Raw genomic sequence first — 26,436 nt, 5'->3', positions numbered from 1 at the left:
CCCATTTCCTTCTGATATACTTCATGATGTTGTATGGACTGGATTCCCACAGGGATGACCGGGCCAGCGTTTATCACCGCTTTTATGATTCTCATTGTGTATCTCCGGGTTATTAAGCTTAACCCGCACCACCTTGTTTTCCGCCTGTGAGGCTTTAGTAGTGATGAAGCGAGGCTGTTGACCTTCGGGTCAGGCTTTCTGTGTTTTCTTCAGCTTGAGGAGTAATTTCTAAGGCGATCCCTCGCGTCATTGTTCGGAATAGCAAAAGATTGGCAGCCACCCAAGTAGTGGGCCTGGTAGGGGCCTGGGTAAATAGACCGGGTCCTGCCCATTCCGCGGGGGATTGGGGATGCTTCCAGAAGAAGGTAGAAGTGAGGACAAGGCTGGCCTCCAAGATCCATTTTTTTTTTTTTTTTTTTTTTTAGTGAGAACATCAGGATACAGTTGTCGTATTTGGTATAAAAACCTCTCGGGTAAAGAAAGGGAAAAATAAGTGTATGTAGTTGTATTTGCTTAAAGAATTCTAGAAGGATACTCAGGAAACTCAAATGTGGTTGGGTTTGTATACAGGGACAGAATGCACGGGACCCTGCAGAGGGTGGGGAGAGGGAGGCAAAAGTAACTTGTTACTATTTGACACACACACACACACACAGAAATATACACATGTATCTGTACACACACATACATTTAAATCAGAGTCCCGTACTGCCTATTAAAATCAATTTAAAAAGAAGTTGATATTTTCTGTTATTCCCAGCTCCTGGCATTTAAAAAGTTGTTTTTTTTTTTTTAAGATTTTATTTATTTATTTGACAGAGAGAGAGTGAGAGCACAAGCTGGGAGACGGAGAGGGAGAGGCAGGCTTTCCGCTGAGTGGGGAGCCTGATGCGAGGCTCGATCCCAGGACCCTGGGATCATGACCTGAGCTGAAGGCAGACGCTTAACCCACTGAACCACCCAGGTGCCCCTCCTCCTGCCATTTAATGGTATTTCCAGAGCACCTTCCCTGCAGAGGAGGCAGGGATTGTCCTTCGGAAAGTGCCCTGGGCGAGCAGAGCCCCTGGCGCGCAGAGCAGGTGCTTTGGGGGCTGTGTTAGTTCAGGGCTGGGCAAGGGCAGGATGAGGCGGGGGCCATGACCTGCCCAGGGGTATGGAGGCATGAAGGAGTGTCAGCTTGGCTCACGTACAGCCAGTCCTGCCTCCTGCTGGCTCTATCCATACTGCCTGCTGTATGCGATACCATGCACCCACTGTAGCTTGAAATAATAATATTTTGCATGTAACTCATGAAAAGGTGGCAGGGACATAGGAAGAGGTGGATCTGGAAGTAATCCCAATAATAGCCGTGACATTTATTGAGCGCCTACTGTATTCTCCGGCCTGTACTTAATTGCGGGCCTGTTTGCTTCATTCCGTTGGTATCTGCGCTTTACAGCTGTGGAAACTGAGGCTTGGTTGCTTGCCCAGTGTCACGTGGGGAGGAGCTGAATGATAAGGGGCGTGTTTGGGGAGTATGGATTCTAAACTTGATGAGAGGAAGGACTCTGTTAAATGGGGTTTCTCAGCCCCAGCACTGTTGCTCTTTAGGGCTGAGCACCTCCCTGTTGTGGGGCTGTCCTTGCATTATGGGTGTTTGGCAGCATCCCTCGCTTCTGCCCGCAAAAGGCCTAGAGCATAAGTTTTACCCTGGTAGTGACACCAGAAATGTCTCCGAACATTGTCAGATGTTCCGTGCAGGAAAACTTGTGGAGGCGAATTTCCAGAGAACCACTCCATGGAAAAAAGAAATCAGATGAAGGCATGAAATCCATGGTCCCCACATCACTCAGAGTGAAAGTTAAAAAATGCCTGTAATGGCCTGTGAGTCCTGCATAGTCTGCCCCTCCCCGCCCCTTGCCTTCCTCCCTAATTTCCCATTACTGTTGAGTCATATTGACCTCTCTGTTGTTGCTGCAAAATGCCAGATGTGTTCCTACCGCAGGACCTTTGCACTTGCTGTTTCCTGTGCTTCCCCCCCCCCCAATGGCCTTTTGGCCTACTCCCTGGTTTCTTAAATGTGTTACTGAAAGACACCTTCTCAGCAAGGTCTTCCCACTTCTCTGAGTCCCTTTCTTATAACACACCTGCACACATACACACACATACATAAATGTGCATATGTGTATATTTATACACACTGTGTATATATATATATATGTATTTTATGTGTGTATATTTTTTCCTTTTATCTTGTTTACTCTCTGTCTCCTCTTACAAGGCTGTCAGCTCCAGGAGGGCAGGCCCTTTGCCCTGCTGTTTACAGCTAGGTCCTCAGCAGCTGGAAGCAGTGCTCAGTAAATGGATGAATGCTGTCTGTCCTGTTGACTGCTGTGTCCCCAGATCTATTCTTCTGGCTGCCACATGCCTGACCCCTCTCCGGTCCCTGGAATGGGACCACATGGAGGATTCTGTGAAGCTCCAGGTTCTGATAGAGGAGAGGAAGTGGCTGGGGACAAAATCTGCAAAAGTGGTCAGGGCCGGATGGAGACCATGAGGGCAGGTGTGCTTTGTAGGGCAGGGCCTGTCACGGGGAGAGTTGGGGTCAAGGCACGTCAGAGCACGCTGTCTACTGCTGTTGACATTGAGACACTTGTGACAGGCAGCCATGGCTCTGTTTTCTGCTTGGCAGTCCTTTTAAGACAGGAGTCTTGGCTTGGCAGGTCACCCCCGTCCCTGTCTTGCTAAGATGTTCAGTTCTGCACCTTGGGTGTCAGAGTACAGTGAGGATTTGGGGCTCTTGCTTGCAAAGGGTTGTGCCCTGCCTTCCTGGGGGCTGGGGGTAAGGTCTGGATGTGGCCCTTCCATCCCCCCCCCCTTTAATATTTCTGGGCTTTATTCTTAGCTCTGATGAGTCAGAGGCTGAGGACAGGCCGCAGCTCAGTCCAGGAGCAGGCAGGGGCCACAGTGGCCTGCGTGATGCTGGCACCTGCTGTCCCCCCCCCCCCCCCGGTCCCCGAACACCACCACGGGCTGCACCGGCCTCTCGCAGTGTAGCCTTAGACCTACCCGGCTGTCTCTGGCCTGTGCCGGGGAAAGCGGAGGCCTCATGCCGTCCCTGTCAACAGGATTAATGTCCACAAGCCCAGCAGGCCCCGACCGGACTGACCTGACTACCGGCTTCCCCATGCTCCTTTTCTCTGCTTGCTTCTGCTTCACAGTTCTCCCTTTGCCGAGTATCTCACCCTTGGATTGGTTCTGAGTAAGGCTCTGTACGTGACCAGTTACCTCACCTCTGTGCCTTAAAGACAGGGCTCATTGCTTGGTTTGGTCCCGCAGATTTCCTTCTGTGCCTTTGCTGGGGCTCTGAAGCCGGCCGTCTGGGTTTGACGCCAGGTCCCACCCACGTGCCTACCTGCAAGTCTTCTTGCCCCTGTTTGCCTCTGTGTCCTTCTCTCTAAAATGGGGATGGTGCAGGAACTGCCTCCTAGGGCGTGGCTCTGATAATGAACAGAGCAGTGGACGTTCAAGCAGGAGCCTGGGCGCCTGGCTGGCTCAGTCGGTTAAGCAAGCGTCTGACTCTTGATCTCAGCTCAGGTCTTGATCTCAGGGTCATGAGTTCAAGCCCCGTGTTGGGCTCCATGTTGGACATGGAGCCTACTTAAAAAAATATAAATAAAAAATAAAGCAGGAACACAGTGCCTGGCACACCATTTGTGCTTTGTACGGGCTTCTGTCCTGTTAGTGCTCTGATTAGCCTGAGCTGCAGCCCCCATGGGTTCGCTCTGGCTTCGTGGCCAGTGTGCCCTGCACCTGCACAGACCTCAGCCCGTGCTGTCCAGAGCTGGTTAGGCATCCCCGAGCAAGCTAAGCCCTTGACCCTGCAGTCTGCACTGCAGGTTCCATTATTAGATCTATTTGCAGATGAAGGAGACCAGGGCCGGAGAGGTTAGCTAATTTTCTGAAGGTCAAGGAGCAAAAGTGAGCCTTGGCAGCTGGATTCAAACTCAGGCCCTCCGACTCCAGGGTCCCTGGTTTTGTTGCTCTTTCTTGTATTCATCTTATTTATTTTCTCCCTCCCCTCTGCATTTTTGGAAAGGTGCATACCCACACGGTATCTTCTCCTCCATGCCTTTGCCCCCGCTGCCCCTCTGCCTTGGACGCGCTCCCCCCCCCCCCCCCCTATTGGCTTGCCTGTCTCTTTCTGACGCTTGTGCTCTGCTGAAATGTCACCTTCCCAGACCCTCACCTTGCTACCTGCTGTCCCCACACCCTTCCCTTTCCTGCATAGTGAACACTGCTCTTCGCACTTATGTGTCATGACCTATCTTTAGTGTGAGTCTCAAGGGGGCAGGACTGTGTCTGATTTATCCCCATATCCCCTTGATTAGTCCAGAGCTTGGCACAGAGTAGGTACTCAATAAATACTCATTGTGTGAGGGAGAGAGTGAATGAATGAATGAATGAATGAATGAAAGAAAGAAAGAAAGAAAGAAAAAACCAACCAACCAACCAACCAACCAACCAACCAACCCTGTGTTTTATTGATCAGTTTCTTGACCAGGAACTGAACCTGGAACCTTTTGGGTCATGTCATTTAACCCTCCTGATTATTCTGTAATGGCTGGGTTCTAGAACTAGTCTCATTTCACAGATAAACTGAGGCCTGGTGGGTCCACTGCCTTAGGGTGGTAGGGACAGTTTTTGCCTCCTGGGGGGGATATTTGGCAATGTCTGGAGACATTTTTGATTGTCACAGCCAGCTGTGTATGCTGCTTGCAGGTTACGGACCTGAGTTTCTGTGAAATGGGTTTATAGGACCTGCCTCCTAGAGTTGTTTGTGAGGATTAGATGGGATGTGTGCTTACTGGCATCTCTTGGACAGAGGTTAGGGACAGTGCTTAACATCCTCTGATGCACAGGGTAGCCCCCTCAAATCAAAGAATTCTCTGGCCCCAAATAGCATTGGTGCTGAGGTTGAGAAACCCTGCTTTCAGGCACAGATCTGTGACGGGGTGGAAACTGGAACCTAGACCCTCCAGTCTTGTGTTCTTAACCACCCCCATGCACTGTGCACGTTGGGTAGGTGGGTGGGGGGTAGTTGTAGCATATTTCCATGTCTGGGTCAGAACGTTGCTTCTCTGTTCTGCAGAGATGAACTTGGGACTCCCTAAGGCCTGAGGACATCTAGTTGATGCCCTGCCGCAAAGAATGTCACCTTCCAAGCGGCCTCAGGCTGGGCAGTGAGGCTGTGGGCCTTGCGAATCCCCTAGAGTCGCAAGCACCTGGCTGAGAGGTGGTGCAGCCTGGGAGGTTAGGGCTCACCGTCAGACTCTGTGGGTTCAAAGCCTGGCTCTGCCTCCTCCCGGCTCTGTGACCCTCAGCAAGTTCCATAACCTCTCTGGGCCTCATAGTCCCCTGGTCCGAAAAGGGAGAGTTCTAAGAATCCTGATTTTGTAGGGGTTTGAATGGACTCGTGCTTGGAAAACACTTAGCACCGTGCCGGACATTTCAACTTTTGGGCGTCCAGTAAATATGTGCTTTCTCTTTGTTCCCAGCTCAGCATTTAGAAATGTCTACCCTTAAATTCCTGCTGTCACTGTTTGTTTATTCAAAGCGCGAATTCCTTTTGTTATTATTAGTTTAGGGGTAATACATGCAGAGTGAAAAATCCAAACAGTGCTAAAGATACTAAAACAAAATGAATAGTGTCTTCTCAGCAGCTCCAGCTCTGCCCTCCCCGGGGATAGTCCCGGTTAGCTTTTTGCTTTTTTTTTTTTTAATCTTTCTAAGAAAATTTCCCTGCCTGTAGAAGCATCTGTATACCCTTTTATACTAATTTTAAATGGGAACAGTAGTAGATGCATGTGATTTAAAAAAAAAAGCAAACAGAACAACCGTCTAGGTACGCAGAGGCATCTACACTTGGATTCAAATTCCCGGCTACCCATGCTGCTTTCAGGTTATGTGACTTGGCCTCAGTTTCTGTGATCTGTAAAATGGATTTCATTCTAGGGCCTGCCTCCCAGAGTTGTTAGTGAGGATTAAATGAGATGTAAGGCATGTAAAGTACTTAGCTTGGTCCTGGCACAGGCCACTAAGAACCTTCATAAGCCCTCGGTCTTTTGGTTTCTGTTGATGGAGGAAGGTGCCATGTAATTGCTTACCTGCAGGTCTTTGCTCGACTGTTATTCTGGCCCAGAGCTCTTTTCTGTAATAACACCCAGACCCCACCATTATTCTCTGCCCGCCCCTCCCCCGCCCCTGTGCTCTTCTTTAGGGCATTTGCTGCCATTGCACATGCATATAGCTGTTAATTTATCTATTTCATATTTGCCTGTTTTAATAGAATGATCCTCTGAGAGTAGAAACTTGACCTCCAAATGTTATTGGAACACAGTAGTCTCCTGATACAGAATTGTCCACTGAGTGGTAGAAAGCTACCTATCATGAGTTACTGAGGTGATCATATTGTGGAAAGGGCCTTCAGGCCCCAGTGGGATGCCAAGTTCAAAGGAGGTCCTTGTAACTAAATAGGTCAGAGCAACCCTCACTCCCAGATGCAAGTGACCCAGAGCCCTGGTCCAGATTTGTCATCGCGTACCCGGCTGTTGTTGGCCGTTTGCTTGCCTTCCCCTCTGGAGCTACCCCTCCTGTCCCGAGGTCAGCCCGTGGGGCCCTGGGCGGGGCTGTTTCCCTCTAGAAGCTGTGTGGGCCAGGTCAGAGCGGCAGGCTGTGTGGGGAAGCCCCATGGGGCCCCCGCTGAGGAGCTACCCCAGCATACAGTGCTTCAGTGACCGGCCAATGGAGTTGAGAGGGCCAGTCAGCCTCAGGACCACTCCGTGTGGGGCTTGGCAGCCCTGGGGTGGCTTCTGGACCTGACCTAGCAGAGGGCAGCGACGGAGAGCCGTTGAACGGAGCTGAGGAGGGGGTGCCCCTGGCCTGGTCCCCAGAACCCGTGAATATGGGATGTTGCACAGCAGAGGGGAATGAAGACGGTAGATGGAAATATTAGGCTACCACTCATAGTTGACCTTGAGATGGGAGGTGTGTCCTGGCTTATCTGGGTGGGCCTCCACATCACGGGGGTCTTTGTCAGTGGAAGAGGGAGACGCAAGAGCACAAATGAGGAGAGGTGGCAGCCTGACCAGCACTCGGTCTGATGCTCTCGGCTTTGAAGATGGCAGAAGGCGCCGTGATCCGAGGAATGTGGACGGCTTCTGGAAGCTGGAAGAGGCAAGGAAATGGGTCCTCCCTTAGAGTCTCCTGACAGAACGCAGCCCTGCCCACACCTTGATTTGTAGCCCACCGAGACCCCTCTCAGATTCCTGACCCCTACCACTGTAGGATTCAACAAGTGAGTTACTTTAAGTCACCAAGTTGATGGTGATCTGTAACTGCAGTCATAGGCAGTGAGTACAGGGAATGGGTTCTGAACTTGGTGATGATTGGAGGACTCACATTTTTTTCTTGGCCCAGATTTTTCATGGACACAGGCCCAGCTCCAGAAGGCCCAGCTCCCTAGTCAGGCTTCCTATGTTTGAGTCCCAGCCTTGTCACATACAAGCTGGGTGACCTGTGGCAGCTTACTGGTCTTCTCTATTTCCGTTTCTTCATTAACAAAGGAGCATCAAAGTAAAACCTCCCTTCTAGGTAATCATGGAGGTTAAAAGAATTAATTCACTTGAAATGCATAGAAATAGTGCTGGCACATAATTAGTGCTCAGTTAATGCTAGGTGGTATTATTATCAGTAACAATATAAGATCACCATCTTGAGAGTATTAATGGTATAAACTTCATTTATTTTTATTACTGACGTAAGAATTAAGATTACTGACAATAGTCCTTTATTGAGTGTGCGGGACCCTGTGTGTATGTAATTTTATTTAATCTTGGGAATGGCTCTAGGAGATAGGTGTTCTCAAATTTAGAGATGAGGTTCAGAGAGGTTAAGTAACTCGTCTAAGGTCACAGAGCAAATAGAGAAGAAAACTGGGTCTAGGAGACAAGGGGATAGGTAGTCTTTTTGGGAAGATGGGGTGGGGTGATGAGAAGAATAGAAAAAGGGGAGAACAGAAGGAAAGAGGTAGGCTCTAAAAAAGTCAGCTGAAGAGGTTGTATATAATAGTAATAATCAACATTTATATGGGTTTTTATGGTCTCCTGGGGAGGAGATGGTAGTAGCCCCATTTTGCTGGTGGGCTATTTGAACCTCAGAGAAGATCAGTGATTTACCCAGAAGTATGCTACTGGTAATGGTATAAACCCTATTCATGCATGTCGAATTCTGAATCATAATTATGTAAAAGTTGACTCAGTGGATCAGAATTTGTATCATTGGGCGCCTGGGTGGCTCAGATGGTTAAGCATCTGCCTTCAGCTCAGGTCATGATCCCAGGGTCCTGGGATCGAGTCCCGCATCAGGCTCCCTGCTCCTTGGGAGCCTGCTTCTCCCTCTGCCTCTCTCTCTCTCTCTGTCTCTCATGAATAAATAAATAAAAAGTTAAAAAAAAAAGAATTTGTATCATTAGGATGCTTTGTATTGTGAGAGCAAATTCATTTTAAACTTGTGTAAACAGTTAAGTGAATTTATTGGAGAAGTCCACTGGGAAGGAGGACTGCAGGTTAAGTTTGATCCAGCAGCACCTCCCTCCCCCACCCCCCACCGTTGGTACCAAGTACCAGTTTCTTTCATCTCCACCTTTTATAATGTCCACTTCGTTCTCGACTCTCCACAGAGGTGACACTCCATCCTTTCCCTCCCAACTTTTGGTGCTTCCCTTGTAAATAGCTGAGACCCCTGTAGACCCCACATCCTCACCCTGCATCACTGGGGCAAGAGAGTAGTGTCCTTGCTGTGATTGGGTTGATTTGGGTCAAGGTAGTCTTAGTTCCTGGTGCCTTGGTTTCCTCATCTGTGAAATGGGCATAGCAGCACTGCCTCTCCTTGTGAGGACTGAGGGACATGCCTGGTACATCGGTGCTCAGAGTGTGCTGGTTGTCATTATTCTGCCCTGAGGGAGAGGGATGTGAGATGACAGCACTCAGTAGAAATGTTATGAACTCCCAGAGCTCGTGGGCCAAGCAGCCTTGGACTTGTGCCCCCCTCCATCCTCAAGCATCAGGGCTGAGGGTAGGGAGGGGGGACACATGAAAGGGTGGTGAAGCTGTCGAGGTGTCCTGTGAAGAGAAGCCTGGGTTGGGGGAGCCAGCGATGCACTTTCTGTGTCGAGATTTTCTCGGGCCAGGTTTTCCATGGTATGCTGCCTGGATCAGCGCTGGTGACTGTTTTCTGGACTCCTCCCAGGGTTGAATTTTTTTTTTTTTTTAAAGATTTTATTTATTTATTTGAGAGAGAGAGAGAATGAGAGCCCGAGAGGGAAGAGGGTCAGAGGGAGAAGCAGACTCCCCGCTGAGCAGGGAGCCCGATGTGGGACTCGATCCCAGGACTCCAGGATCATGACCTGAGCCGAAGGCAGTCGCTTAACCAACTGAGCCACCCGGGCGCCCCCAGGGTTGAGTTTTGTCACCAGTATTGGGCCGATGGGAGAGAGCCTGGTTTCTGAAGCTCACAGATGCAGAGCTGCTGGAAGGAAGAGCAGGGTAGCTGTCTGCCCTGGGGTCGCAAGCGGCAAGTAGCCAGCAGACTCTCCATGAATCATTGCCCTTCCTTAAGGCTTCCAGTGGCCCTCTGCATTTGCTGTCCTGCCCAGACCCCAAACAGCGGGGGTCACACTGCTGGTTTCCAGGGGTGGCCGAGGGGATCTCTCTGCACAGAAGATCCTTTAGGGTCCCAGCCAGTGAGGGACACACTGGAGGCCCAGATGCTATTGTCGTCACTCTGGTGACAGTGGTCAGGGCCGCCGTTGGCTGGCTGAGGCAGGGTGAGGGCGGGTGGCACGCTGGCTGCCTCCTGCAGCCATGAAATTTCACGTTCACAAGCGGATTTCCCCTTTCCACATGCCCCCTCCTCCTCCCTCTGCTCCTCCCTCTGCTCCTCCCTCCTGCCTCTTCCTCTGGGCCAGGGCCTGTGGCTTAGAGCAAGAAGCTGCCTTCTGAGGGCCTGGCTCCTGCCTTCGCTGAGCTGAGCGTTTCCTCGGCCTCTCCTTGGCCAGGAGTTGCGTGTCCTTAGATGCTCTCCGGTTTCCTCTTGCTTACTTCCTAATTCGCGCCTTTGCCTGTCCTCTAAGCCTCCCGAGTCTGGGCCACGCTGGTGGCAGTGGTGGGGATCACGGTGAATTCTTGGCATCGTCAGCTAAAGTCACCCCTTGTCTCTAGAGCGCGCCGGTCCTGTGCGATGCATCTCTTACGCACTGTGCCGTTTGCTACTGGCCACAGCCCCTCCAGGCCCTTGGTTTTCCTGACCACTTTACTGGGGAGGAGACTGAGCTTGGAGTGGTGAAGTGACCTGCACAGGTTTACATGAGGTTAGGGCCGGAATTTCAGTCCACCTCTACCTGACCAGGAAGCCCAGGGTCATAGCCAGGTTCTACCTGGATGGATTGTTACTTTTTTTTTTTTTTAAGATTTTATTTAATTATTTGATAGCGCATGGGTGGGGGTAGGAGCCCTGGATTGTTATTTTTTTTTAAAAGCAAAGTAGGAAGTAATGTTGGGGGGGCAAGCGAGGCAAGGGGCGGCATGGCCTGAGCCAGTTACTCAATAACTTTTGGGTACATTCCAGGTGAAGAGGCTCGGAGTCAAGAGTAAGTAAACACGTGGTCCTAGCACTGAGGTCCTTGCATGGTCCTTGTAGGACAGAGGTAGTGACAAGTAAGAAAACCATCACAAAGATTGGGGGGTGGGCCTGATGATTTGGAGAGTGGGGAGGACAGCTTCCTAAAGGAGATACCCAAGTTGGATGTATAGGAGTTTGTTATAGTGGAAAGACATGGCAGGGAGAGCATCTAGGAAGAGGTATCCCAAAGAACCATTCATTTGACCGGCAGCTAGGGAGTGCCTTGAAAGCAGGGACCACGGCCCTCCCGAATCTCCAGTACCTTGAACAATGCCTGACACATGCATGGTAAATGCCTTATTGAGTGAATGCCTGAGTTGACACACTGGGGAAGAGGGTGGGAGAAACTGTAGGAGAAACAGACGGAGCTCAGACATGGAAGACCTCATGAAGCACAGCAAGGATCAGCTTTTGAAGGTGATAGGGAGCCATCTGAGGTTGCTACCCAGAGGAGAGAGGACAATCCGATCTGTCCCATTTCTTAACACAAATATTTAAGTCTGTGAATTTTCCTCTGAGCGGGAAAATTTTCCTGCTTTTAAACACATGTGGAAAGATCTTCCATTTTCCTCATTGTAACGGGAAAAGAAATTTAAACTACAGTGAGATGTTTTCCACTACCAGGTCTGCAGAGATAAAAAAGCTTGTAATACATGGTGTTTGGGAAGGAGTCACCCTTGTTCCTTGTAAGGTAGAGTGTAAACTGATACCCCCTTGGAGGGCAGTGTCTCAATTTTAGATGCATGCACCTTTTGTCCCAGCAGGTTTGTTTCTAGAAAGTGATCTTATAAATATGCTTGTGTGTGTGTGAAATGAAGCACTTACCGGATTATCAGTTCACTGCTGTATTATTTGTCTGTTAGAGCAACCCAGTGCCCTTGTCAGCAGGAGGCTGGTCAAATATAGTCGGGTCCGTCATACAGCGGAATAGCAAGTACCCGGAACAAAGAATGAGGAAACCCTTCCTTTGCAGGATGACCTTTAAGGCCTGTTATTAAGAGAAAAAAGCTGGGCACCCTGATGGCTCAGTTGATAGAGCACGTGACTCTTGATCTAGGGGTTGTGAGTTTGAGCCCCCGGCTCGGTGTAGAGATTACGTAAGTAAATAAATAAACTAAAAAAGAAAACTTAAGAAAAAAAGCAAGGTACAGAACAGTGTGAGGAGTATGCTTCCTTCCATTTGATAGCAGAAAACACACACACACACACACACACACACACACACACACACGCATAAAATATTTTCTGGAAGGACACACAAGAAATCAGTAATGGGTGCTCCTAGAGACAGGACCCTGGGGGGTTAGGGACTGGGATGGGAAGATGGCTTGTCACTTTTGCCTTTATTCAAAAGAAATACAGTTAAGTTCTCAAGAATAAAACATACCTCTGTTACTGAAAAAAATCGGTTTCTAATATTAAGTTAAAAAAGCAAGGTACAGAATGGACTATGTATTGTACTTGTTGGGGAAACAAAGTTGATAACACTTTATCTGGAAGATATTTGGAAGAATACACAAGATGTTAATAACGGTAGTTTTGCCTTGGGGGTGCGATGGGGGGTTGCAAATTCAGAGAGGGAGTCTTCTTTTTTCATTAAAAGTATGCCATTTTGTGTAGTTTGAAAAAAAATGTTAACACATAAAGTTGATGACCTATTAAAAGTAGATTAATAGAAACATGGATGAATGAATGCCTGGGTGGTTGGGTACACGGGTGGGTAGATGTATGGATGGGTTGGTGCATGGGCAGGTGGATGGATGGATGGGTGAGTTGGTGCATGGGTGGGTAGGTGCACAGCTGCATGGATGAATGGGAAGAGAGTGGGTGGATGGATAGGTGGGTAGATGATGGAGGGGTGGATGCGTGGGTGGGTGGCTCTATATCTATGGACGCACGTATGGATGTCCAGATGAGTGAGATAACTTTGGCCGTAGTGGGGGCGGACTGAGCGGGGCCAGGAGGGCTGGAAGCAGGGAATGGTTCGGAAATGATAGTAGTAGTCCAGGCAAGGAATGACTGGGGCAAGGATCAGGTTATAGAAATGGCTCACACATGAACCAAGCTTCTGGTATACCTAACTGCATATATTAAGGTCCAGCATTGTTTTTACTAGAAGGGCAAATTCCTTTGGAATGAGCCTTTTCTGGCAACGGCTCGGTTCTGTATATAATTAACCACCAACAGTTTAATCCCCTTTTCCACCATCACCATAAGGATTACAAGTGATGTGAAACCAGTTAAAATAATCAGTCTTTGATATAAACCACACTTATTCTTATTTATAAGACCGTCTTCCCAATGCCCAAATCCACAGAGGTATGACCTTTGTCCTTTTTTAGGGTTTCTTTGTGTCTAGAAGTTTCCCAGCTAATCCCTTTGTGTGTGTTGACCTTTTAAAGTTTATTTTTCACTGATTTCCTGTTCTTGGTTCTGGAGAAATAACTGTTTATATCACAGAATAATTACACCTCTGAAGAACCAGTTTAGGTACCTGGTTAAGACCTAGAGCTCACTCACTCCCTCTTTTTTAAAGTCAAATCCTTTCTTTCCTAAACATCTTAATAACCGTTTGGAAGTCTACACTTCAGGAGTGTTAAATATACTCACAGTGTTGTGCATAACTAGGTCTCTTTTTCTGAGAAGCTCAGAGCATGTATTTTGATCAGATTGTCAAATGTGTTTTTTAAGTGAAATGATCTTTTTGTTCCCACTACCTTCTTATCTTCAACGGTCTTGAATGTGGTTTGAACGCTTGATACAGAGTCGTAAGATTCCAGGTTCCTTGGAGTTCCTTGGTGGTCACACTTAACCTGATTCTTGGGAGCCTGTAGGGATCAGACATAGCTGGAGCTTTCTAGAGGACTCACTGACTAGTGATGGGAAAAAAATGCTAGGAGGGAGGTAGGCTGCATGGGGCCTGGGGCCAGCTTGAAGCATGTGGGCCTCGTCCTGAACTGTGTTGCTCCCCAGCCCCTGCTGATGGTTGTGAAGCAGGAATTTGGGCCCAGTGCTATCAGATTTTTTAATTTTCTTTTAAAGATCTTATTTGTTTGTCAGAGAGAGAGGGGGAGAGAGAGAGAGAGAGAGAGAGAGAGAGAGTGCAAGCATGCGCGCACAAGCAGGGGGAGTGGCAGAGGGAGAAGCAGGCTCCCCGCGGAGTAGGGAGCCTGATGCGGGGCTCGATCCCAGTACCCTGGGATCATGACCTGAGCAGGAGGCAGACAATTCACCAACTGAGCCACCCAGGCGCCCCAAATTTTCTAATTTTCTAAGAAAAGTCAGATCTAAACTTTTATATGAAATTTTCTGATTTTATTTTTTAAAATTTTTTATTGTTATGTTAATCACCATACATCACATCATTAGTTTTTGATGTAGTGCTCCATGATTCATTGTTTGTGCATAACACCCAGTGCTCCACGCAGAATGTGCCCTCTTTAATACCCATCACCAGGCTAACCCATCCCCCCACCCGCCTCCCCTCTAGAACCCTCAGTTTGTTTTTCAGAGTCCATCGTCTCTCATGGTTCATCTCCCCCTCCGACTTACTCCCCTTCATTCTTCCCCTCCTGCTATCTTCTTCTTTTTCTTTTTTCTTAACATATGTTCCGTTATTTGTTTCAGAAGTACAGATCTGGATTCAACAGTCTTGCACAATTCACAGTGCTCACCATAGCACATACCCTCCCCAATGTCTATCACCCAGCCACCCCATCCCTCCCACCCCCCACCACTCCAGCAACACTCAGTTTGTTTCCTGAGATTAAGAATTCCACCTATCAGTGAGGTCATATGATACCTGTCTTTCTTTGATTGACTTAAGAAATTTTCTGATTTTAAATGCTGGCAGCGAACCTCAGATTTTTTTTTTTTTTTTTAAAGTGTGCTGAACCAACAGCAATAACAACAAACCAGCTGTGAGCCAAATTGGCCCCGGTGGGGGGGGGCCACCTGTGTCAGATCTCTGACGTTATCTGACCCAGTTGTGGTAGAAATAGGAAATTAAAACTGTAAGATAGGGTAATAACTTTTCCAAAGTTGTAGAACTGGTCAGTGGTCATTCACTTCTCCCTTTACAGAAGTCCTAAACGTTGGCTTTAGTTTATTCTTGGACCGATATACCCGATCTATTTATTATGTCTCTGCTTATCTATTTGGCCCGTTTCTAGTGAAACACGTGCGGGTTCTTTAAAAAGCAGTTCAAACAAATTTGTTTCTGAGGCTGGGTAACTTAGTGGGTCACCGTAGGGACTTCAGAACCAAATTGTCTGAGTTCGATTTGGGCTCCAGATCTTACCTGCTGTGTGATCCTGGAGCAAATCACCAATCCTCTCTGTGCCTTTGCTTACCCTTCTGAAAAAGGGCTGACGGAGCACTCACAGAATTAAGGGGGATAATGCAGATGAAGCACCTAGAATAGAACCTAGCACAGAGGACTACAATTTGGTCGTTATCCATGATGCTGAGGCTGCTAATGGTGGTGATGGCAGTGACCATGATGGTGGTGGTGGTGCTGATGGTGGTGATGGGGGCAAACAAAAAGACTTTCTGAAGTCCTCAGGTGACAAGATGGTAAAGTAGAATGATGCATAACGACAAAAGGACTCTGAAGTTGACAGGGGAATACCCTTCCGGGTTTCTTCAATGGCAGATGCCATCTTTCCACTGTGCGACGGTGGAACTTGCCCCAGATCCCAGGACTTAGCTGTTCTGTGAGGCAAGACCTACCTTCATGCCTTATTTTTGTTTCATAGTCTTTCTGGCTCCTGATCTTTCCAGTTTGCACGTTCTACCCGAGAGGGCCTCGGGTGTAGGGTCCTGTCTTTTTTCTTAACACGGTTTTGATCGCCACACAGACGCCTCTCCCTCCTTGGTGCGGCCTGTTGACCCTGCGTCTCTTTCTGTCCTCAGGCGTGGGACGTCACGTGGAACACCAGCAACCCCGACTTCACCAAGTGCTTTCAGAACACGTTCCTCATGTGGGTGCCTTGTTCTTACCTCTGGGTCTGCTTCCCCTTCTACTTCCTCTATCTCTCACGCCATGACCGGGGCTACATTCAGATGACCTATCTCAACAAAACCAAAACTGTGAGTCACTTGGGATTTCCTCGTGGTGGGGGAGGCGGGGTGTGCTTGCGCTGGGGACCGGTGGTTGGTGAAGACCGACATGTTTCTTCTACCCAACCGAGTTCCTTTTTCTAGAAGGCAGACATGACGTCGTGGTTGAAGGCTGAGGCTCTGGTTTTAGACGTGGGTGCAGATGCGGGCTGTGCCTCTTCCTAGCTTTATGACCTTGAACACGTGTTTTGACCTCCCTGAGCCCTGGATTCCCCATCATTACAGTGAGCATGCGAGGCTCGACCTTGAAAGATTATCAGGAGGTAATCAGGAGGTCTTCCTACCTGGCCCGAGGGTATCCTTTCTATTTCCCCCCCCCAAAAAAAAAAAAAAAAGTTTTTACCTTGAAACAATTTCAAACTGCGGAAGAGTGGCAAGGAGGATCTCAGGAACTCCCCCCCAGCGCTGAATACCTGTTAACTCACAGTCACCAAGTTCTGACATTTTGCCACACTTTTTTATGATTGGCTGTTCCTCTCTCCGTGCACACATATGATTTGTTTTTTCTGAATCATTTGAGAACCAGTAGCATCAGTGTCATCTTTACTCGTTGGTTCTTCCGGCGTGTCTTTTCTCAAAACGGGCATTCTCTTATGTGACGACAGCGCAGTTATTAAATCCAGGCAATTTAACGTGGACACGATACTTTTTTTAAAAATCTGTCCATATTTCAATTTTGTCACTTGCCCCCGTCCTGTCTTTTCTGGCACTACTCCCCCAGTCCCATTCAAGATCCAGTCTGGATTCATGCATTGCTTTTATTTTTTATTTTTAAAAAAGATTTTATTTATTTGAGAGAGAGTGAGCGAGCGGGAGGGAGGTGGAGAGAGAGAATCCGAAGCAGACTTCATGCTGAGTGCGGAGCCCAACGTGGGGCTCCATCTCACCACCCTGAGATCATGACCTGAGCCCAGACCAAGAGTCAGACGCTTCACTGACAGAGCCACGAAAGGTGTCCCTCATGTGGTGCCTTGAGTCCTGCTGTCTCTTGGGAGACTTTAATCCGGAAGAACACCTCACCTTCCTTTGACACTGATGGATTGGAAGATTGGGGACCAGTTGTTTGGAGGGGAGTTGCTCAGCTCGAGCCTGCATGATGTGTCCTCATGATGTGGGTGACGCGTGTCCAGTTGGAAAACCACGGAAGAGGTGGTGTCCCTTGGGGGTATTACACCTAGGGTCGTGTGGTGTTCATCGACCCCAGATTGAGGGGGTTCATTTTTTTTTTAAAGATTTTATTTATTTATTTGAGAGAGAGAATGAGAGAGAGAGAGAGAGAGCATGAGAGGGGGGAGGGTCAGGGGGAGAAGCAGACTCCCCGCCGAGCAGGGAGCCCGATGCGGGACTCGATCCCGGGACTCCAGGATCATGACCCGAGCCGAAGGCAGTCGCTTAACCAACTGAGCCACCCAGGCGCCCCCGAGGGGGTTCGTTTTGATTGCTAGTCAGAGTGTTGCCTGGTATGTCCACCGTACAGGGACCGTGTCTCCCCTTCAAGAATAAGCTTTCTCCAGGAAGACATGAGGAGAGCAGCTACACGTCACACTCCTCATTCTACTCGCTCTTCTCCGCTTAGCAAGTATCTCACTTCATTTTTAAAGCCATGTTTCCCAAGACTTAGTGCCCCAAAACAGGAAAACCTGAGTGTTTTTACTGAAGCTTTGCCTATAGTGACCCCATCCAAACGTGTCTTGTTCATGCCACACCAAATGCTATCCATTTCCCTATCCGCTCCAGATTTAATGTCTTCCTCTCAGACCTTTGGGAGCACTTTGTACTTTTTGGGGGGGAGCAACATCTCCCTTTAAAATGTAAAACAGATTTTACAAAGAAACAAACAAACAAAAAGCCTTGCTCAGAAAGCCTCCAGTAGCTTTTCACCATGGGGAATAAAACCCTCACCCACCGTGGCCCAGCCTGATCTGGTCCCAGGCCCCTCCTCAGCTATCTACCATACCCATCACTCCTTCTACAGCAACCATAAACCTCTCACACATGTTCCCTACCCCAGGGCCTTTGCACTTCCTGTTTCTTGGAACCAAATTGTTCTTTCCCTCAAATACCCATATTTGGCTCCTTACCTGTATGTCACCTGATTGCAAGGGCCTTCCCTGACCACCCTGTGTTACGTGTTTTCTTTTTCCTCCTGTCACTTATCACTCTCTGGCATTATCTATTTTTCAGTTTGTTCCTTGCCCATTTTTCCCCCACTAGAATGTCTGCTCCATGAAGGCAGGGACTTTTGTCTGTTTCGTTAATTGTTGTATCTGTGGCACTTTGAAAAGAATGTGGCCATTAGGAGGTACCCAGTGAATGTTGTTGAATGGATGCTTACTGTGTGAGGTGCCTCATACAAGTGTCCAGTGTAGCAGATGGAGGTAAGCTGTAGATCGAGCTCTTGAATTTTCCGGGGATGGGAAGACCAGGGACCAAACAGTCATGCCCTGGGTGCATGGTTACAGGCTAGTGTGTGATGGCCCAGAGTGTGGCTCCCCCTACCTAGGCCTTGTCCATGCTCCAGAGGCTATGTGCTGTATCTAAGGACCGCAGCTGATAGTTTAGGGATTGACTGGTCCCTCCTAGGCTGACCTTTTTGCAGGGGTCTGCTGGGGAAAGTTCCAGTGCCATCTCTTTTAAGACATATATGTCCTTCTCTTCCAGGCCTTGGGATTTTTGCTGTGGATCGTCTGCTGGGCAGACCTCTTCTACTCTTTCTGGGAAAGAAGTTGGGGCAAATTCCTGGCCCCAGTGTTTCTGGTCAGCCCAACCCTCTTGGGCATCACCATGGTAAGTGGGAGCTAGCTGCCAGGCACCGTGGAGGCCAAAATCAGTGGCCGGAGTGTAGAAATGAGAACATCTCACAATAAAAATCCAAAAATCTGGCTTTTCTTGAAAAATTCAAAGACGGCAACCCCAGCCTCATAGTCTTCTGGAGCAACAGTCAGCCAGAACTGAGAGATGAGTGCAGCCTTTACAGGGGGCATCCCTTGGCCGCAGTTTCTCCTGTGCCCTGTTGCCCTCCTTTGCCACTGAGGCTGATGGTGGGCACCAACTTCGTTGTGCCGACTGTGTTCTGTTCTTGTACTGGCTGGCTCAACCATTTATATTAATTGTCTGGGACCTGACGGCCCCTTGAGCTTTCAGCCTCTGGCTTAAGGGCTGGGATGCCAAGCTGGATAGGAAACTATCCTGCCCCACAGGGGTCCATTATTGTGTGGGAAACACAGCCAGGGTAACAGCTTTCTTACAGCTTAAGTCCTTAATGTGTGCCTGGAACCATTCTTGGTGATTTACATGTCTTGAAATTAGAAATTAGAATTCATCTAGTCTCAGAACAACCTTGTGCCCCTTTGGCAGGGGAGGAGACTAAGGCATAGAGGCATCAAATGTCCTCAGGGTCATACAGCTAATACATAGCTGAGCGGGAGGGTGGTCGCTGCAGAGGCCATGGTTTTGGCGCCCGCGTGCCACAGTGATGTGTTCGAATTAAGGGCCTTTCCTGCATATGCACCCCGTACCTTGGTCCTCGGAGAAACCTGGAAAGTTCTCAGCGAGCCTAGCCCTTGCATGTTAGAGAATGAGGAGGGACGCAGGTTCGGGGCACGATGTTTTGAGCTGGGAGAGCAGTGTGTCCAAGGAAGGGCGAGAGGCTGGGGATGAAGGAGTGGTCATCTGTGAAGCAGGAATGTGGAGTGGGGCTTTAGGGGGTGGACAGCAGAGGTGACAGAAATTGGGAAAGGCAAGGCAAGTTGGACCCAGACTACGGAGGGCTGTGGATCTTTTTTTTAAGATTTTATTTGAGAGAGAGAGAACATAAGCAGGGGGAGTGGGAGAGGGAGAAGCAGGCTCCCTGCTGAGCAAGGAGCCCGAAGAGGGACTCGATACCAAGATTCTGGAATCATGACCTGAGCCGAAGGCAACTGCTTAACCGACTCAGCTGTCCAGGCGTCCTGTGGGCCGTGAATATTTATTGTACTTGTTAACAGTCCTGATCCCTTTTTTTTTTTTTTAAGATTTTTTTATTTATTTATTTGAGAGAGAGAGAGAGAATGAGAGATAGAGAGCACGAGAGGGAAGAGGGTCAGAGGGAGAAGCAGACTCCCTGCCGAGCAGGGAGCCCGATGCGGGACTCGATCCCGGGACTCCATCCCGGGACTCCAGGATCATGACCTGAGCCGAAGGCAGTTGCTTAACCAACTGAGCCACCCAGGTGCCCCAGTCCTGATCCCTTTACATATTAACTCATTTAGGGATTTTTGCCCGTGATTCCTATGTTCATAAATAAGCACGTTGAGACACAGAGAAGTGAAGGAACTGACCCAGGGTCACACAGCCAGTAAGGGGCAGAACCGGCTTCACACCCCAGGGTCTGCTCCACTGTTTGTGGGGTTCTTTGCCAAAACCTGGCTCTCCCTGTGGCCTTTGTTCACCTCTCTGTCCCCATAGCCGGGCACCGTGCCTCGCATGTAATAAGTACTCCATAAATGTGTCAAGGGAGTTGGCAAATGAAGAGCTTGACTTTGCTGACCTGAAATTTGGGCAAGAAGGTGTAAAGGCAGACTGGTTTTGGCTGGAGTGGCTCATGGTTCCTAAATTTTCCCTGTTCCCGGTCTTTTGATTCTTCATTCAGGAGTATGTCTGTGATGCTGGGGACCCAGGTGTGATGAGCTGAGGGTCACCGGGCTTTATGCCATCTGAGGCTCTGGGCTAGCTAAGAGGTGAACTGGCCTGTGAGAGCCTCAGTGTCTCTCTTCCCCTGTGGGCTCCATGACGGAGTGAAGGGTTGGCCCTGCTGTTCATGCTGCAGTGACATTTTCTCTACACCCCCGGGGGCAGGGATATACAGGCACTAGGACTATGGGATGAGAGCAGCCAGCAGATTGCCAGGAATTGGAGATAGGATAGGCACAGTTCCTGCCCTCATGGAGCGTATGTCCAGTTGTGCAGACAGATACTCAACGAATGATTCCCCCAAAAGGCGCAAAGTGTTTGCTCTTGTGCAAAGTGCCACAGGGGTGAAGTTTGACGAATGTGTTTGGTCTGGGGGCTAGGGAGGAAGGCGTGATGAAGCTGAGGCTAAACGGTGAGCGTGATGTTAAAAAGTTGAAGAGTCTGGGGGCAGAGGACTGTCCAGTTGGAGAGAACAGCATGTACAAAAGTCCTGGGGTCAAAGGGAGAAATGGGGGGGGTTGGCCTGTGTGGCTGAAGGAGAGGGAGTAAGGAAGGGAGCGGGGACAGCAAGAAGGGCAAAGGCCTGACCCCGTGGGACCTTGAGCTTCAGGGTGAGTGGGTTTGGTTTGGTTTGGTTTTGTTTTACATTCCCAAACGTGGGTTCTAAAATTTTTTCTGTGCCATGGGCCCCTTTCTCCTTTGCCAGTCAGGTCTGAGGATCGTGTTCCTAACATAAATACAAAGGATCGCAAAGGAAACCCAGCATACACACATGTATGAAGATTTTGTGATGACATCCCTGTTTTTACTTGAGGTGTAATTTAGATATGGTGTAAAATTCACTTTTTTAAAAAAAAAAGATAAGTTCATGAGTCGTGATAAACCCACACTGTCGTGTAACTACCAGCTCCACAGTTGAGATCCAGAACAGTCCCATCCCCCTAAAATGTTCCCTCGTGCTGCCCCCGCTTTGTGGTCAACCCCTCCCTCTACACCCCCATCCCCTGGCAGCCGTGGGTGTGTTTTCTGTCCCTATCACTTTGCCTTTTCCAGAATGTCACATGAATGGCACCATGCTGGCTGGGGCTGTGTGACACTGACTTCTCAGACCTGCAGTTCAGCTGCCTTGTGTGTGTCCAGAGGTGTTTTGTTTGTTTGTTTTTAAGTTGCTCTGTGTGTTTGATGGCATGGTTTCACCACACATTGTTTACCCATTGTTCAGGTGCAGGGCCCTGGGTTTGGAAAACCAACTGTATTTAAACACAGTTAGCAGAAGATTAAAAAAACAAGGGAAAAATATCTGTGTACTTCAAATCAAGATCTACCGAGTAGGAATGCTTCTTAATTTCCAAGTCGTGATGACCGTACGTGATCATGGGAGACATCTTCACCTATATATTTTTAGATATGATTTCTGATGGTGACAGAGCCCCAGGTACTGCTAATGCTGTGCAGTTTATTACCTTCACTCAATGACCGATGGTGCTGATTTGAGTGAAAGCGAGCATGTAATTGTTCTCCCATCCAAGTTCGCCGACCTCTGGGTTCTAGCCACAGCCTGTCCTTGGACCCCGGGTTAAAACAGGGAGACGTTTGGAGCAAGGGTGTGGCATGTCTGGCTCTACGTATCGAAAAGCCGACTGTAGCCTCTGAGTGGAGAACAGATTGGATTATTGGGGCAAGAGGGGAAGCTGGGAGGCCGGTGGGGGGCCCATGGGGTCATGCAGTGAGAGGGGAGGGGGCTGGGGCCAGGGGGAGTGGTGGGTAAACTGAGGATCAGTCCTGGTGGCAGAGCCAGTGTGAGCTGCTGATGGATTAGATGTGCAGAGTGAGGGAGATAGGGGGCCCCCCCAAGGAGGATGGATGAAGACGGGTGGATATGCTTCTGGGGAGTAAGGGCAGGTACTGTGGGTGACCTTTAGCGCCTCAGAAGTCTGGCTCATGACCGGCTTTGGGGATGGGCCTCGGGAGGCCAGCTCTGCTTGTCCGGGGAGTGACTGTGACCTTTCTCCTTCTTTGTCTTTCTTTCCCCTCCTCCTCGATTATTTTCTCCCCCTGATCGTTAAGTCATGTGCGAAATGGAGTAAGAGCCTCAGGTATCAGGAATAAAAGAAAATTCCAGCCTCCCCCCCCCGCCGTCCTTCCAATAAAGTTTCCTGCAGATGAGATGTATAAATGCAGGCAGATGACAGAACCTTCATCTCCTTATGAAAGAGACCAGTCTTCACTGTTGCCCAGAGGAGAATAATTAGTCTCTGTCAGGGCTGGGAGTACCTGTAAATGAAGGGTTGGCCCACTGCCTGTTTTTGTAAATAAAGTTTTATTGGCACTCAGCGATGCCCATGCATTCAGGAAAAAGTGTGCCTCTCTCTTGTAAACTGAGCTTCCCTCCGACTCTTGCCATCCTGTCCCACATCTATACGTAGTCTCCTTAAATTCCCACCCCTTTCACGTTACATGCTATATAGTTAGAGGCTTCGGAGTCTCCGAGGAGGTCAGTGCCTTGTCCAGGGTCACCCAGCAAGGGAAGAGCAGGGCTGGTACTGGAGCTGGGTCCTCCCCAGGCTGTCTTTTGGTACCACTGAGCTGAGGGCAGCCCTACTCCAGGCCTGACATCCTCCAGGACTGTGGGGGCCTAGGGCTTGGTCTTCTGACAAATCCTGTTTTGTGCTTCTCTCTTGCAGCTGCTTGCTACCTTTTTGATTCAGCTCGAGAGAAGGAAGGGAGTCCAGTCCTCGGGGATCATGCTCACTTTCTGGCTTGTAGCCCTACTGTGTGCCCTTGCTATCTTGAGATCCAAAATCATGACTGCCTTAAAAGAGGTAAGTGGTGGTCTTATTCCACATCTTCCCGCAGCGGCCCCTTGGAAGGGATGCTTCCTCCTTCCCGCTTACGTCGCCATGGGAACCAGAGGATGGGTGCTGCCTGGGCCCAGCTTCTTAACCAGGGATGTCCCTAGCTTATCCAGCCTTTGTTCTAGAACCTTCTTTCCTCAGGGCTCCACTTATTTAGGTAGCTTCAGGGGCCCAGGGATGGGAGCCACAGGCAAATGCACACTGCCCTCTGAGCCTCTGGCGGTAGTAAACAGCAAGGCAAGTCAGCTCTAGTTACTGTCAGTCTGGAACAGAGATGAGTGGGGAGTGGTGTTTGCAGAGCGGCTGCCCCCCCTGCGGGGCCCGATACCCGTCCCTGTGTTACCTCGGTGCCATCAGCCGCCACTCTGGCTGAGGAGTGGTTCACATTGGCTGCCATACGCCGCTCCCAGGAAATTGGAGGAGCGTGCTTTTTTAGACGCTACCCTGCTGTTCTCTGCCACCTTCAAGCTAGTTGGTATCTTGAACATTTATTGAGCACCTGCAGTGTTCAGTACAGGCGGTCTTTGTACTCAGGGCAGCTGACCTGTATTGAGGTCATGTTTCCAAGGTGCCAGGCAGGGACGAAGTTTTTTTTTTTTTTTTCCATGAGTAATCCTATTGATGGCTCACAGTTATTCTCATGGGGTTTCTGAGCCTCAGCACTAATTAACATTTTGGGCCTGAGACGTCTTTGTCGTAAGGGGCTGTCCTGACCTTTGTAGGATGTTTCGGGGGTGGGGGTGGCATCCCAGGCCTCCACCCACTGGGTGTCAGGAGTGGCGCCCAAGTCACGGTGAACAGAAATGTCTCTAGATATTACCGGGTGTTCCCTGGGAGGCAACATCGCCCCCGACTGAGAATCGCTGATCCGTTTATAGAAACTGAAGTGCAGAAAGGTTGAGTGAGCTGGCAACATCGGGGGCCGGTACGAAGAGACAGGCCTTGAATGTGGGCCTGCTTCACTCCCACGCCCGAGCCTCCCCTCAGCACGTGGGCCACCCTCACGGGGTATCGGGGACCGCACCGTGATGTAACCGCCTCTCTCCTGTTGGGGGAGGTAGCTCAGGGCAGGAGAGCTTGTTTCTGGGTCTGCAGCCTGCTCCCCCACCCCGGCCTCTGCAGGCTGCTTTCAGAAAGTGATCTTCTCTTCCTCCTTCCTCGGCTCACGTTTAGGATGCTGAAATCAACGTGTTTCGCGATGTCACTTTCTACATTTACTTTTCCCTCGTGCTGATGCAGCTTGGGCTGTCCTGTTTCTCGGACCGACCGCCCCTGTTCTCTGAAACCATCCACGACCCCGTAAGTGTGATCAGAGACGTGTGTGTGTGCGCGCGCGCGTGTGAGAAAAATATCGCACCGTGCAAGCTCCCGTGGGTTAGACATCTGTTCTGTGCCAATATTGTCCATCTGGGATCTCATTCCATCTTCCCCAAGGGCCCAGAGAGAGGTTGTATCATCATCCCACTCTACAGATGGAAAAATAGAGGCTTAGCTGTGGCTGGGGGGACTTGAGGGAATCGAATTTATAATTGTAAACCGCTGTGTCTTGCAGGCATGTAGGTTTTCTCATTTGATTGCCATAGTGATTTTAGAACGTGAGCAAACATTTAAAAGTTAGGAAATTTCCCATAAATTCTAACTATGCAGGTTTTCTAGAAAAATGAGAAGTTCTGGCAGTGTTCGGACCATTATCCCCTACAGTAGCGGTTTGACCTCAGCTGGGGCGCATGGCCCTACTTTACCGCAGTCCCCACCGCTCCCTCTTGCGTTATATAGTCTTGCTTCCTTCTTTCACGGTCTGTGCCTGGTGGCCCCTGGGGTATTTGAGTTGGAGACCCTTGGTCTGTTCTGTCCGTTGGAGGCACCTGGAGATCCTGTACGTACCCGGGGATTTGAGTGGGTGGGGTGGGGAAACAGCCAGTCTTCCTGCTGATGGAATAAAGGGGGACATAGTCCTTTACCACGGCTGCCTCTGTTCTTCCTCCCTGCTTCCCTCTCTTCCTTCCTCCTTCCCCGTCTCCCTCCTTCTCCCCCTCCTTCCCTCCCTCTTTCCATCCAGTGCCACGTACCAGGCCCCTGTCTGGGCACAGGACTGTGACAATGAATAAAGCAGTTCTTGCCCAACTGACGCCTGCGTCGTCATGGGGGTGGGTGGGAGAGGGGCGGACGAACAGAAACCCAGGAGCCAAGTATTATCAGTCAGGTGGCAGTAAATCCTGAGGAGGAGAAGAAAGCCTGGAAAGGAAATTGATATGTTGGTTGAAGGTCATGGGTAGTTTCGAAGTGATAGGAGCCATCAGGGAAGGCCGGCCTCCCTCATGAAACCCTCACTGGAGCGAGGGAGCGAGCTGAGCAGATAGCAAGAGGAAGAGGGGTCCAGGCAGACGGCTGGCAAGTGCAAAGGCCCTGGGGAAGGAGCTGCCATGAAATGTCAGGGGAGCCGCAGGAAAGGCCAGTGTGGCTGGAACAGCGAGAGGCTGAGACACGGCATCTCACATGTGGGGACAGTTGCCTGCATTCGCCTGAGCCACTGGGTTTTATTCTGAGTGGGAGGGGAAGCTTTGGAGCATTTATTTGACGCTTTTGTTTGTGGTTAGTCAGCTGTTAACCGGGGGAAATTGCAGCAGGAGCAGTTTTCAGCTGCTGTGGTTCTGTTGGGTTTGGCCTGCGCCTCAGCAAAAGGCCGAGGCTGCCTTTGTGGGTGGTGAAGGCACCTGTGGGGAATTGGCGTGGAGGAGGTTGACACTTGCCAACATGTTTGTTCGAAACCAGTGTCTTGGTGTGCGTACTGAGAGGCCCCAATCTTGGACTTCCCGGCTTAAGGAGGAGCGGTGTTGGAGAAATTTGCAGTGTGTGTGCATGCTAGGTGTGTGTGCAGGTTTTTGTATGTGTGCACGCGCATATATTTTTGGTCACATGTTTGCTCGAAAGTGTGTCTGTGCATATGTGCATTCGTGTGTTCTTATGCACGTGTGTGTGTTTGCGTGTGTATAAAGTTCACAAGGGCAGCGACCATGCCTGGGACACCCACTGGATCCCAGCTCACGCCTGGCACGGAGGAAGGGCTCAG

The 26,436-nt window shown here is 49.6% G+C and overlaps 1 protein-coding gene across 4 annotated transcripts in view; it reads left to right on the top strand.

Moving 5' to 3' along the window:
* The window catches only part of ABCC1 (ATP binding cassette subfamily C member 1 (ABCC1 blood group)), a 129,584-nt gene that overhangs the window by 21,129 nt on the left and 82,019 nt on the right, over nucleotides 1-26,436 (top strand). For all 4 annotated transcript variants that reach the window (XM_025855509.2, XM_073899457.1, XM_025855508.2 and 1 more), the window contains exons 2-5: nucleotides 15,634-15,810; nucleotides 18,502-18,627; nucleotides 23,196-23,333; nucleotides 24,540-24,665. In XM_025855509.2, coding sequence (XP_025711294.1) covers nucleotides 15,634-15,810; nucleotides 18,502-18,627; nucleotides 23,196-23,333; nucleotides 24,540-24,665 — 567 coding nt within the window. The remainder of the gene's footprint in view (nucleotides 1-15,633; nucleotides 15,811-18,501; nucleotides 18,628-23,195; nucleotides 23,334-24,539; nucleotides 24,666-26,436) is intronic.

This window comes from Callorhinus ursinus, unplaced genomic scaffold (genome assembly GCF_003265705.2).
Source record: "Callorhinus ursinus isolate GAN/ISIS: 27379988/994484 unplaced genomic scaffold, GSC_fseal_2.0 scaffold13, whole genome shotgun sequence".
Classification (NCBI taxonomy): Eukaryota; Metazoa; Chordata; class Mammalia; order Carnivora; family Otariidae; genus Callorhinus; species Callorhinus ursinus.
Note: the sequence above shows the minus strand (reverse complement) of the source record. Positions and strands in the feature narration are given on the sequence as shown.